Here is a 14,593-nt window from a genome sequence, read left to right on the forward strand (position 1 = left end):
CCCATACACACATTCACCCAGGAAGTGTTACTGCAGCCTTCCTGGATCAGGAGACATCTCTGCCTTTTACCCCTAAAACCAACATCCTTTGCCAGCAACAAGTAGCCAGATAGAATCTGCAGCCCTTTATGATTATCAAAAGGCTGGAATGTTAGCTCTGCCTGGAGAACAGCCCCTCTCCCCTTCCTCTTGATGAAGAGCAGCAGGTAGCCTTACCAGAAACCACCTGCCCCAAACAGGTAATCACCTGTACCTGTCAGTGATCTCGCTGTGAGCCAGCAAAGGACAGGGCCTCTGTCATCACTGGCGCATCCTCTGAGATCACTTCCTGAACTGCCCTGCCCAGGCCTCCTTTGCCAGTGAGAGTTTCCCCAGGCTCTGAGATCACGCTCGCATCCGCCGTGGTTACACTTCCTCCATATATAATCTCTCCACCATCTTGTGTGGGCCCACAGCTTTCTCTCCCCCAAATAAACTTTTCTGCCTGAATCATGTGGCAGTCACCTTTCAGCAAAGCTTACAAGAACATTTCAGCTACAATTTCATTCAACTCTAAGCAGCCCACATTCTTGGGCTTATCCTTTCCTCCTGCTCCCCTAATCTTGGGATCTCAAGGTCTTTTCAGTGTCCCTCCCTTCTGCTCCCTTTTTCCCGGGATAGAATGTAGCATGGACAATAGCAGAGTCACAGGAGAAAGAGAGCTCTCTGGCAGAGTGGCTGGGCTGAGAAGACTCCCTGAACTCAGGCCCACTCTGGCCTTAGAAGCCATCCCAAACCTGTTCCAGCCATGCCTTCTTAGGGCACCGCTCCCTTTGCTCCCTGTACACTTGCTCAGGCCTCTCCATTTGCTCCCCTGGAGGCACTGTGCAGATGACACCCTCAGTGTGACTTTCACTGCATTTCCACTGCAGTGCACTGCATTTCTCTGCTCCAGATGTTCCCAATTCTGTTCTCATTCCCACTGCTGAGCCTTTACTCATTCCAGATTTCCTGCCAGGAGCAGTCCAGCCAAGCCTCTTCATGGTAAATCTTCCCCAGATTTAACTCAAATTCATCCCTTAAGAGCCAGGGAAGGTCTGGACTAGGAAAAGGCCCAAGAGAGGGCTCTGGGTGGCAGGGCTCCCTCAGGCCTGAACTAGGAGCAGAGACACCCCCCACACCCAGTTCTGATGCAAAGAAGGCAAATCACTCTTCTCTTTCATTCAGCATCAACTGAAATTATGCCCCAAAGAAGATGAAGACAATGTTCCTGGTGTCAGGAAAAAGAATAAGGAGCCTGGAAAAGAATGTACACACCCAGGGGAAGGGCTTGTGGAGGTGTCTGCAGAGAGCTAGCAATAAAGTTTTGCTGCATTGAGATGAAAATCTGCAAAATGGTTGCCAGGTTTTGCCTAAGAATCTAAATGATAACTAGTCTGGGATAAAGTTTCCGTCTTTGTAGTATAGTATTTATGGCTTGATGTCTAGAAGCTTGTTCATGAGAATTTCCATTGAGCCATCCTGAGAGAAGTTTAGAATCATTTTCTGGATTCTACCACCTGAGATAAGGAGGCTATTCATGCTCTGCTTCTTCATGAGAAAATATCTGTTCAGGAGTCAGGAGTTTGGCCTAGTAGTAGAGTGCTTGCCTTAGCATGACAAAGACTCAGGTTCAATTCCTCAGTACCACATACGTAGAAAAAGCCAGAAATGGTGATGTGGCTCAAGTGGTAGAGTTCTAGTCTTGATCAAGCCCAACGACAGTGCTCAGGTCCTGACTTCAAGTCCCAGGACTGGCAAAAAAATAAGAAAGAAAACATCTGTTCAATCAGGAACATGAACACACTGCATATTTCTTCTTGAAAGGCCTGAGGTACTCAAAAGATCATAGAGAAAACCTGTCAGATAAATGTCTCCTGCAAAAACCCAAAAGGATGTAGTAACATCCACTCCTCCTCCCTCAAAAGAGAGGGAGAGAGAGAGAGGGGCACTTAGTCTTTTCCAAAGGCAAGTCTATAGCCTTCAGGAAGATGAGGGTCCTCAGAGAAAGGCATGGTTTCCAAGGTAAAAGTACCAATGAAAGGGCAGGGTCTCCAAGGAGGCAGTGCCTTTACGAAAGCATCCACAGGACCTTATCACCTCATCATAGCCTTGCTTAAAATGGCTCAGCGGCTATTTCTTAAAGATTGCCTAACTTCCCCTTGGTAAGTTCTCCCTCCCCCTCCCACAGCTCCTCGCCCATCCTCCTTCCAGCCCCACGGTCCACTCAGCACGCTGATTCCTGCCTTCTTTCTGCTGTGAAGACTGCTCTCCTCGTGCTCTCCGCATTCCAGTGTTTTCAGCTGCCAGCACTCCATGCTACCCCACTTCTCAACTCTCCTCACCACTTCCTCCTTCAAGAATCAGACCAGGTCTGGCCCAGATGTCGTCAGTGGGATTAAATACACTCACACCCAAGAAACTTCGCTTGCGTTGTACATGAAACACTTTTGGTTTGTGTGGAGTTAATTGTATTTTAAAATAGCTACAGATGATCATAACAAAGAAAGAAAATTCCCAAGTTTATATATTTTCCTATATTTTAACCCAATTCAGAAGTTGGCTTCGGTTGTACTCACTATGATAATTGTGAGATTTTGTTTTTAGCACTCTTCCTATCAATTACATTAAAAGCTTCTCAGCAGGTGAACTGTAAAATGGTTGTAGCTACAGGTCCCTCAAGCCAAAGATTTGACAGCAGTATTTCTAGCCAGGATCAGCTTCTTAAATCTGGCCAGTTGAACTACATTTGGCGTTTTCTAAGTGAACCAGGAAATAAAAGGAATTGAAGTTTGGCAGGATTCTGGGGTTAGGTGACTCATGGTGTGATGTTGCTAGCTTCAGGACATGTGCTAAATCCTATCCAGTTAGAATGAGAAAAGAAAATCCACTGAAGCTTAGTATTCTTTAGACAACAATGTAATTAAAACAAATTAATCAACTGTATCCTTGTGGTTCACATTTGTAATTCTAGCTACTCAGAAAGCTAGAATGATTCAACCTTTTTCTGGGAGGCAGAAAACTTTGGGAAACTCCATTTTCAATGAAGCATCAAGCTGCTAGACTAAAGGGATGACTACACGGTAAAGGACCAGCAGTGAGCAAGAACCCACAAAATTGAACTAAAAAGCACCCACGCAATAAACAACTACACAGAAACAGTTTGGTCTAAATGCTCTTCATTCACTATTTCAAAATACATTCTGTTGTTGTTAAGCCCAACTTAAATTCAAAAGAAGTTTCGGTCCTACAAGGTATCAATCAATATAGACAGAGAGATACATAGATAGGGAGACAGACAGACAGACAGACAACAGACATTGATATAGCCTATTCAAATGTTTAAAGAGTTGATACTATTTTTTTTTTCAGAAATCAGGATGAAGGGAAGAGGAGGAGGAGGAAGGGGAAAAAAAGGAAGGATACAAGGAGGACGATTAGGTGATTCTGCTAAAAGGTGAGATGGCCAACCATAGCCCAAGCACCCCAAAAGCTGATAGAAGAGGATCTGTCCGCTGGGGTCACTCCAAGTACATACTAATTAATAGAAGACATAGATCTAGATGGCAACACCCTGTTACAGAAAACCAAGCCACAAAAATAAATAAACCAGAGAACACATCCACACCCGGAGCCAAGGCAATGTCGCTCTTTAGAGGGAGGGTGAACCTGGAGAAGCCTGCATGGCTTGGCAGTGAGGACTACAATCACAAAGGGGGAGGGATGGGAGGGGGGAAGGGCACAGAAACCACCATGAGCTGGGGACACTCAGATGGCCACACTGTTTTCCACCAGGCTGGGCCTCGGGTATTCGTAGGGAATGTCCAGGCTGGCATTTCGTGCCTCGATTTCCTTATCCAGCTCAGCCAGCTCCTCCCTGAACTTCTTCAGCACAGCCTTGGCCTCCAGGCTTGAGAAATACTCCTCGGTGTGCTGGCCCAGGGGCACCTGGGGTGGAGAGAGCAAGGCAGCTCAGGGCCACCAGCCTGGCCAGTGTGGTTGGTGGGGCCAGCACCTCCCTTTGCCTCCATCAAGAATCCCAGACATCTGACTCTCACCACAACACACTGGGGTCTTCCCGGGTGCCAAATGATGCTGATCTGGAGACTAGCCTGATAAGGATTAGGCAGCGAATCCATCAGAGTCTCCATGGTGGCATCCTTGGTGGTTGGCGGGGGCATCCTCATGGAGCAGGGGGCATTAGGGACCCACGACAGCCAATCCAGCTACAAGGGCCGGGATTTAAAGTCAACATGGACTGAACATGACAACCCTTAGACCACCTGCTCACAGCCCCTTCCCTCACTCCAACCCCCAATTCCCAGCAGCCTCTGCTGTGAAGTACCTGGCCCAGGTGGATGGAAGAGTGCTGGCCAGTGCAGGTGAAGATGCACATGGTGATAAACTGGCAAGCCTGGGCCCGAGTCTCCAGAGAGGTGGGAAACCCTACAAGAGGAGCTCCAGTTAGGATGCCCACCCGGCCCCCACCCCAGCCAGGGAGCAGAGCCGAGACAGCAGGCACAGACAGGAGGACAGGACTGATGAATCATGCCACTAGCTCCCAGCCACTGGTGGAATTCCACCAGTGGAATGGCTGGGACAGGAAGAGGCAGAGGCCTGCTGCCACACTCCCCAGCAAGAGCCCTGGTGCTGGATCCCCACTCGAGGCTGTGAATTTCTCAGGGGCTTCACCACATCTCATCGGGAGCCACAGAGGAAATACCGACACAGTGGCAATGGGAGATGCTCCACGTGGAGGGGTCTTCTAGACCAAGACCTGAAGCTCTTATGAACAGTGCTCTCTGTCTGTGAGAGAAAGAGCCTTTGAGAGTTCTCGCAGGGGTTGGCCCAGCTTCTGGAAAGTGCCCAGGAAGTAGAGTGGGTCTCAGGAAGGAGGTTTAGAAGCCAGCGCGAGGTCACTGATCACCTCGGTCCTGGGCGCCACGCAGGCCCGTGTCAGTGATCTCCCGACACCAGTGCTGCAGCTCGTGGTCCTCCCTCACAGCCTTGTCCGACGCATAATGGAGATGGAGAATCTGCTCCACGTACCTGCCAGGCAAGGAGCAGACCACGAGAGCTGAAGCCCCGTGCGCCCTCTCGCAGGCCACTTGTGGAAGTGCAGCCTCCCATCCACAAGGGGCCCTGGTCCTCCTGGGCCTTCTTCTTCTCCTTTCCCCAGCCACACCTGCCCTGAGCTCCCTCTTGCCTCACCGGTGGATGACCTCCCACAGCCGCACTGCATCTTGGGCATAGTAGGATGACTTGACATCCAGGAGCCCCCGCTCCTTCAGGTCATCAGGGGGGCAGAAGGAGCTGTAGGTCAGCAGGGCTCCAGCTCTCCTGAGTACATCCCGGTGGCCACTCTCATTGAGATGCAGTCTTACTTCTTGTCGCAGGCATAGGCCTCAAATGTCATCTTTCCAACAAATAACCGTCTTCCACTGTCGCCAGAAGGACATGTGTGAGCCACAGTGCCTATTCCTTTAAGAGGCTGAGAGTTTTCTGTCCAGGCTGCCTTAGAATCACAGGCCTGTCAATCTCAGCCCCCTGCATGGCTAGGACGACACTGCATTCCACTGTTGGCTGCACGGGGTCTTGTGAGCTTGTCTGCCCAAACTGCTCTTGAGCAACCATCTTCCTAATTGCAGCCATCACATAGCTCTGACACACACTCATTTTTTTTTTCTAGTCCAGGAGCTTGAACTCAGGGTTTGGGTACTGCCCCAGAGCTGCTTTGGCTCAAAGAAGCTCTCCACCACTTGAGCCACCAAATCTGCCCTTTTTGGTTCATGTAGTACTGAGGAATTGAACCCAGGGCCTCGTGCATGCCAGGTAAGCACTCTAACACTACGCCACATTCCCAGCCCTGATGCACATTTTTAATAGGCATTAGTTTTGAGTTGGTAGACTATAATCTACTCAAGTGGATCTTCCGGGCCTGAGCCCCTCTCTTCAAAGGCTGTAGGAAAGAAGCTTCTGTGGTATTTTCATGACCATGGTGGATTGTGTCATTTTCTTGTGTCTTTATGTGCTGTATAAATATCTATGTTTTATAAATGAAAGGATTAGAGGTCGAGAGTGTGGCCTAGTGGTACAGTGCTTGCCTTGCATGCACAATACCCTGGGTTCTATTCCTTGGTGCCACATACACAGGAAAAAGCAAAAAATGATAATGTGGCTCAAGTAGTAGAGCACTAGTCTTGAGAAAGCCAAAGGACAGTGCTCAGGTCCTGGGGTCAAGCCTCTGGACTGGCAAAAGAAATAAATAAAAAGAAATAAAAAATGAAAGAAATAGAGTTTTTACTCTTTTCCCTTGGGATGATTCTTACCCCTGTGGGCAGTCGTGTCATCCGCTGGAACTGCAGGCCATCCCCCTCACACTGCCCTGTTCTCTAGCTTCCCCTGACAAACCTGAACCAACTCTCCTGACAGAATGTGGAGGAAGGCTGGGGGAGGCAGAGACTGGGAATAAGTTGGTACCTTGTAGACAGGATGGATGGTTGGAAGACACCTGGTGGTGGCCACTGCAAAGACTTCAGCCATCAAATGACCCCTCAGAAGATGTGACTGCAGCTCATGGAGCTGGAAGTCACAGCTGCGCACCCAGCACTTGGCCAGGAGCCACACGATTGGCGGGTCCGTGGGCAGGAAAATCGGAGGTGGGGAGCCTCCAATTTTGGGCAGCTCAAGCTGGAGCAAGGACAGGAGTGGAAAGAAAGAAGTTGGAGGAGGGCTGAGTGCCACAGGCGCAGCCCTTCCCCTCCCTTGCCCCTGGCCTCTCTCCCCTCCTCCTCCAAATTGCCTGGCTCTCTCCTTTGCACTGCAGCTCCCCAGCCAGCCCCATGTCTCCCCATGCCCTCCTCCCATTCGCTGGGGTGTGCCAGCTCTGTGCAGACCCCAGCGCCTCAGCCTTCGCAGGAAGTGTGCCTCCACCACCTCCTTCAGCCTCTGCTTCCCCTTTCAGTCCCCTCAGTGTGGGCAAAATAACCCTCTGCTTCCTTCATCCCACTCTGCTGTGAAGAAATCTCAGGCTTTCCCTGAGCTTCATCTGACTTCTGCATAAAGAATTGGGTCTCAGGTGATTCCTAGCTTATGAAAAGACTTGAATCCTTCCTCTTACCTGAAAATTGACAGGACAAAACCACATTTTGGCAATCTTGTATCCTGTCTGTTGCATTTGTGGAGTATCGTCTCCACACTCGCCCTTTACCTCTGTTTCAATCCGGGCCACTTAAATCTCCCTCTTTCCTCCCATCCACCTTCTCCATCCTCGTGGTCAGTCCCTAATGGGGCCTGTCTCCTCGACAGCCATCGCATGAGACCCTAGTTCCTGCAGACAGAACTTCAATCCATTCTAAATAGAACTGTGGTCCACAAGAGGTTTTCCAGAGCCTTCCCCACCATTCTGAGCTTGAACCCTTTAGCTAGGCTTTGGCCAGCTCAACTCCCCTCCCATTATTTCTTCCACCCCGTGCATTTAGTCACTGACACTCTCACAACTTCATCTACGTTGTTTTGCCAAACCCATCTTGACCCGCAGAGACTGCCCTGTTTCCCACCTGCCAGACTCAGTTTCAGTGCTCTTTCAAGACCCCTACCATAAAGTGTCTCTTGGAACAATATGCAAGAAATAGACTGATGGACATTGAACAATATAGAGACAGATGATAGATGGATAGATAGATAGACAGACAGACAGACAGATGGATGTGTGTAACTGACACAGCTTAGATCACATAGTGTTCCTCTCCAAAGTGTCTGCACACCCGAGACCCACACTTTCCCCTGTCCCCGTCAACGCCTCCTCCAGTGCCTCAGCCCCACCTGTGCTCACTGAACTGGGATGGGGCACGCTGGCTGAGAAGCCAACCATGGTAGAAGAGAACTCCCGGCCTCTCACCTGGATGGCCATGGGCAAGAGCAGCCCATCAGGCTGCAGTCTCAGCAGGACCAGAGGGGCAGCCAGGTACTGACGCCTAAAATGGATGACATTGGCCTTGATGCCATCCAGCAGGGAGAAGTCCGCTTGGAACAGTGTTCCTCCCTGGACAAGACAGAGGACGAGGGCTGCTGTCAGCATCAGGCACCCCCTTCCCACGCTGATTCCCCACGTGCCTAGGGAGAGGAAGCGCCTGGCTTGTCCCGGACATCTCGTTCCATGGTGGTGTGGACTGGGAGCCTAGCGTCACCTGGCTCTGAACCTATCACCTGAACCAGGCCCCGTTCACACATGATCAGAGAGCTCAGCTACCTCGCCTAAGACACAGAGCTTAGCCCAGCAGAGGCAGGATTCTGATCCAAGGCTGCTCAACCCTCCCTGGCTCTAGCTGTGTCCCAAAATGCCCATGTTCACACCTGGAGCTCCTTCTCCAGCTGGGCCTGCAGCTCCTCCATCCCGGGAGGAAACACCAGGCGAGCAGGAAGGCTGGCACAGCGCCTCAGCAGCATGGGGTTGGCGCCATTGAGAAACTGGTACCCAAAGAATGCGTCCTCCTTCCAGGAGTCTCGAACCCGTCCTGGAGAGGACAAGGACAAGAAAAATACCAAAAAGCCAGAAGTGCTGCTGTGGTTCAAATGATATTGTGCTAGCCTTAAGCGAAAAGAAGCTCAGGGAGAGTGCCCAGGCCCTTAGTTTAAGCTTCAGTACTGGCACTACTGGTGAAGACAAAAGAAGAAAGGAGGGGAAAAAAGAAAAAGAAAAAAAAAAGGAGGAGGAGAGGGAGGGTGAAAGAAGAAAACTAATTCCAGTTACAATTGTTCATCAAAATTTAATGCACTTTCGTCATTGTTCAAATAGTAAAGAACATTTATGTCTCCAAGTTCCATTTACACATTTAATAAATGGAGTATTAAAATATGAATACAGATGGTCTCTTCACGGACAAAAATGAGAATTAAAAACTGGAGGCATGGCTCAAGTAGTAGAGTACCTAACAAGTGTGAGGTCCTGATTTCAACCATGAGGATTCTCCAAAGACTCCACTTCGCTCAGGACTAAGCCTTCCATAAGCCAGTGGGGAACTGAGGCCTCCAGCCAACTGTCTTGTGAGGATGCCATCTTGGAAGCAGACCACCAGTCCTAGCTGTGCCCACGTCTTCATTAAACCTTCCTGGCAGACCTGAAATACCAGCACTTGGCCCTCTAAGCTGTGTGACTGGATACTGCTTATTTTACAACCTTGAGTGTGGTCATGGTAATGTGACAATAGATGATGAATATTGTCCAGGTATTGATTTTTGGGGTCCCGAAATTCATAAGTACACAAAAAATATTGGTGATTAACTGATCACTTACAAAGTTAGTTCTTGTTGGGCCGGGAGTTTGGCCTAGTGGTAGAGTGCTTGCCTAGCAGGCACAAAGACCTGAGTTCAATTCCTCAGTACCACATACGTAGGAAAGCTGGAAGGTGGTGCGTGGCTCAAGTGGAAAAGCACTAGCTTTGAGGAAAGCCCAAGGACAGTGCTCAGGCCCTTAGTTCAGTCCCCAGGACTGGCAAAATAAATAAATAATAAAAACTGAAAGTTAGTTCTTGCTCACAAGTGCTTCTCTATGACCTATCTTGCCTGTTGGATTGGATGTAGTGCAAAATATTGAGTTTTGAAAACGAATACTTCTTCCGGCTCTGATGTACCTCAGTGGCCAGATACACGCATAGGGCTCCATTCCTAACCCCAGAAAAACTAAAGTAAAAGCAAGGAGCTCATGGAAGTGCTATTAAGAGTGATCAGCCTGGTGCTGGTGACGCATGCCTATAACCCTAGCTACTCAGGAGGCTGAGGTCTGAGGATCATGGATCACAGCCAGCCTGAGTGAGAAAGTCTATGCGACTCTTATACCCAATTTTAAAAAGAGCTGGAAATTGTACTGTGGCTCAAATGGTAGAGTGACCTCCTTGAGCAAAAGCAGCTCAGGGACAGAGTCCAGTGTTAAAACCCCAGGACTAGCGAGAGAGAGAGAGAGAGAGAGAGAGAGAGAGAGAGAGAGAGAGAGAGAGAGAGAGAGAGAGAGAGAGAGAGAGAGCACAAGAGTGAGCAGATCAACATCACTGACAGCTTAGATGTGAAAGAAGGACTGACCACTAATTCAGAATGACTGAGAAAATTTTCCGGCAGACACAACAATGAGTGACATACTGGCTTAGACAAACAGGAGAGCTTGTCCACGTCTGCTGGTATCCATTAGCCACTCCTGTTTGCCTTCCTCTCTCCCTGTGTTTCTTGGGCACTGAAAAGATATAGTCAAATGCACATCAGAGGGAACCCTGAACACAAACTCTATTTTTCTCTGAGGCTTCTAATATCCTTGCTGTTTTCACTATAGTCCAGAAGTCAAGGTGAGGATTGAGACTGTGGTCAAAATATTTCACTCAAAGTGAGACCTACATGGAGAAGAAAATCAAGGAGTGAAATTTTACAAGGACCACTGTCAGAAAGTATGAGTGACCTCCGAATTGCCAATGCTGTGGATTCTGCTAATGCCCAACAATTCTCAACATGGCATCCAATAACATCTCTGCAGGAGTTGGATATCAGAGTTGGAATAAGCATATAAACCACAGGAGGAGAAAAGATCCTGCTATCCTTTGCCTCAGCATAAACTGAACCACCAGCTGCTGTGAAGTGTCATGTGGGAAGCTAGTATCAGCTACGGAAAAAAAAAAGTAATTTAGGGAATACCTCCAGTGAGAAAACTCAAGCTCCAGAATAACTTGAAGTCAGTAAGATTCCATCTCGACTAACGCACTCGGTTGTGGTTAAGATGGGGTGTTGTTGACTTTTTCCTGGAATGGCCCTCAAACATGATCGCCTAATCTCTGCCTCCCATGTCGCCTGGATTGTAGGTGTGCCCCCCACACCCAGCCCTTAATGCAGCAATTAATATACTTGGAATCTGGACTACCATTTTACTGTTTTCTGTATGTTTCCTCAGGTTTATGCTCTGTTTTCCCTTTTATTGCCTTGGGTTTTTTTGTTTTTGTTTTTGTTTTTGCTTTTGTTTTTGCCAGTCCTCGGCTTGAGTCCAGGGCCTAAGCACTGTCCTTGGGCTTTCTCAAGGTTCTACCACTTGAACTACAGCACCACTTCTGGCTTTTTTCTATGTATGTGGTACCGAGAAATCGAACCTGGGCCTTCTTGCATGCTAGGCAAGCACTCTACCCATTAGATCAAACTTTTGGCCCTTCTTTTATTATTATTTTTTTTAAACCTTAAAACATTTTTTTTTACTGAAGAGCAGGCAGGGGGCTACAGTTACATAAGTAAGGTAATGAGCACATTTGTTCTTAAACATTGTTACCCCATCCCTCATTTTCTCCAGCTTACCCCTTCCTATTCTCCTTTCCTCCCAGTTGTAAGGTTCATATCCAACATAGTTTCAATTGAGTATCACTGTTGCATTGCTTCATCCTTTGTCCTGCTGTTTCTGTGATTTCCTTTCCCTTTTACATGTCCAATAGTCTCATATTCAAGACACAAGGTACAGAAAACAAAGAGAAACAAGCAAACCCTACATACAAGATATAATAAGAACTTCTTGTTTCCATATCCTGGAGTCCATGCTTCATTATAGGGTCCTATGTACTGAGCAATTAGGTACTGAGATCCCCTGTTAAGAATATCATAGGCGTGGAAGCATGGTCTAGTGGTAGAATGCTTGCCTAGCATCCACAAAGCCCTGGGTTCGAGTCCTCAGAACTACATAAACGAAAAATCCTGAAGTGGCACTGTAGCTCGAATGGTAGTGTGCTAGCCTTGAGCAAAAGAAACTCAGGGACAGTGCTCAGGCCCTGAGTTCAAGCTTCATGACTGACAAGCTTCATGACTGAGCTAGATAGAAAGCCCCCTCCACCTAGCAAGGCACCAGAATGGCTTTGAGAACAAGTCATATTACTTTGACCTAGTATCCTGATTTCACTATTTAAAGATAATAAAAATATTTTTAAACCCTTCAAGAAAAATAAAATAACAATGAAAAATAAGACAACAATAAAAACAAAATAGCTGGGCACGGTGGCTCATGCCTGTAATTGTAGCTACTCAGGAGGCTGAGATCTGAGGATAGCGGTTCAAAGCTACCCTAGGCATTAAAGACTGAGAGACTCTAGTGGTAGAGTGCTAGCCTTGAGAAAGCCCAAGCCCAAGCCTTGAGTTCAAGCCTCAGGACTGGCAGAGAGAAAGAGAGAAATTCTTGCTGAGACCTTGTTTTGTGGGAGACAGTATTTGCAAATCATATATCTTACAGAGGACTTATATCTGAAATAATGTCTGTAAAGTATAAACTCAAGAAGGAGAAAAAAATCTGAATTAAAATGGTAAACCTCCAGGTATTTATTGGTGGCTCATACCTGTAATATTAGCTACTCAGGAGACTGAGTTCTGAACATTATGATTCTAAGCTAGCTCAGGCAGATAAAGTTATGAGACTCTGATATCCAATTGATAAGTGAAAACCTAGAAGTGGAAGACTGTCAATTATGAGTGAAAAAGACAAACAAGAGTAAAAGACCCTGAGTCCAAGCCCCATAAAGAGTATGTACACACATATACTCATACACACGCACACACACACACACACACACACACACACACACACCCCTCCAAAACAGAACTCTGTCTGGCGATTTGTGTAGCAACAAGCCATAGAAGTCCAATTAACTTCTGCAGCACTCAGATGAGCCAGCCAGATTCGGGTTGTTTTTGTTATAGAGGAATTCCATCAGTGAGATACAGAGAAGCCACTTTTTTTTCTTTTTCTTTTCTTTTCTTTTCTTTTCCCGCCAGTCCTGGGACTTGAATTAAGGACCTGGGCTCTGTCCTTGAGCTTTCTCAAGGCTAGTGCTCTACCACTTGAGCCACAGCACCACTTCTGGCTTTTTCTGTGTATGCAGTAAGCAAAGACTTGAACCCAGGGCTTCATGCATGCTAGGTAAGCACTCTACTGTTAGGCCAAACTCCTGGCCAAGAAGCCACGTTTTTGAGAAGCTGAATAAAGTCTTTAATAGAAAGCTGGCGACTTGGAGCAGACTCATGTTCCAAAGAACCTGCAGCCCCGAATACAGTTATTGCAAAGCTTCAAAAGGCAAAATCCACATGATGGGTGTGAAGAGCTAAACGTAACAAAAGCATTCTGAACATAAGCAAAGCAGCTAGGAGGAGCAATAGGGCCAGTTATCTCAGGGGGGAAATCAGGACAAGTATTCTCTGAAGCAAGACTTTCTTGGAGCTTAACGACTCACAACACAGCTGGGTAAAAAGTCCTTATAATCTATTAAGATGTCTGGATGGTGCTGAGGACAAAATGGCAGTACTTAGACTCAGGATCCACATTTCCTTCTGAAGTCTACATTTACCCATTCAAACTTCTCTATAGATTACTATCTTGCTATTTCTGCAAAGGCTGTCTAACAATTGAATTCCTTCTAAGGCACAAGGCAGAATGCCTTTTCTCCTGCCTGTGATGGTATCCTTATCTGATGTCCAGTTCTTAAAGCATTGTGAGCCGGGAGTTTGGCCTAGTGGTAGAGTACTTGCCTAGTATGCACAAAGGCCAGGGTTTTGATTCCTTGGTATCACATACATAGAATAAAAAAAGCTGCAAGTGGTGCCGTGGCTCAAGTGGTCGCATGCTAGTCTTGGGGAAAACGCCCAAGGACAGTGCTCAGGCTCTGAATTCAAGCCCCAGGACTGGCAAAAAAAAAAAAAAAAAAAAAAAAAAAAGCATTGTGATTGGCTGGAAATCCCTTCTTCCTCTTCCTCCTGTTCTTTGTGTACTGGGTATGTGCTTGCTGAGCCAGTGTTCTATCCCTTGAGTCACGCTTGCAGTCCATTGAATGGTCTTTTGAGACTTGTCAGGCAGATGGAAACAGGAGACTCTTTGTGACAGTTGTCCTCATAAAACTCCAGCTCTTGTTGACTGCATGCCATGGCAGAACCAGATTTTATTTCATTCTTTCCTTATTCTTCTTCGCCGGTATGACCTAGGCTGCTAGCTTACCCTGTGTCTGCAGGAGGAATTCTTTGTTGATATTTGGGTTCATTTTTCACAACAGTGGAGTTCAGCAAACATTCCTTGATACCCACAGACCTTGGCACTGACAAAACCTAACTGAATGAGCCCTGAGACAAATGTGGCCACGCCCACAGGAGGACAGAGGCATACAAAGGGGCCAGGTGCCATTTCTGGCAAGGAGGAGTAAAAGTAAGGGCAAAGGAAAGTACTAGGGAGGGAGCTGGATTTTTGATGTGATAGGAGAATTCTCTAGAATTCTACTATCATTGATATTAATGTGAAACAGGAGTGTAATCGGAGATTAGAAGGATGATTAGAATTTTCCATAAAAAAAAAAATTTAAAAGTTCTCTCTTCCAGTGAACATCGTGGTGAGCTTGGAAGAACGGCTGAAACCCCGAAGGGATTTTTTTTTTTTAAATGTCCATCATGGGGCTTGAACTCTGGACCTGGGCGCTGTCCCTGAGCTCTTCAGCTCAAAGCTAATGCTCCACCACATTGAGCCCCAGCGCCTGTTTCTGCTTTTTTTTTTTCTTTTTTTCTGAACTCTTCATCTGCTTCCTCTTCC

At 47.3% G+C, this 14,593-nt stretch overlaps 1 protein-coding gene across 1 annotated transcript; it reads right to left on the reverse strand.

The window, feature by feature from the left end:
* Positions 1-3,240: 3,240 nt before the first annotated feature.
* LOC150051075 (polyunsaturated fatty acid lipoxygenase ALOX15-like) lies at positions 3,241-10,819 on the reverse strand. Its single transcript, XM_090351486.1, has 10 exons — positions 10,759-10,819; positions 8,374-8,534; positions 7,919-8,062; positions 6,426-6,708; positions 5,778-5,796; positions 5,230-5,397; positions 4,946-5,067; positions 4,364-4,464; positions 4,077-4,244; positions 3,241-3,966 (listed from the first exon to the last, which is right to left on the reverse strand). Exons 1-10 carry the CDS (start codon positions 10,817-10,819, stop codon positions 3,787-3,789), a joined length of 1,407 nt encoding a protein of 468 aa, XP_090207612.1. The 3' UTR covers positions 3,241-3,786.
* Between the last annotated feature and the right edge of the window lie 3,774 nt (positions 10,820-14,593).

This window comes from Megascapheus bottae, chromosome 17 (genome assembly GCF_031878675.1).
Source record: "Megascapheus bottae isolate mThoBot1 chromosome 17, mThoBot2.hap1, whole genome shotgun sequence".
Taxonomy (NCBI): Eukaryota; Metazoa; Chordata; class Mammalia; order Rodentia; family Geomyidae; genus Megascapheus; species Megascapheus bottae.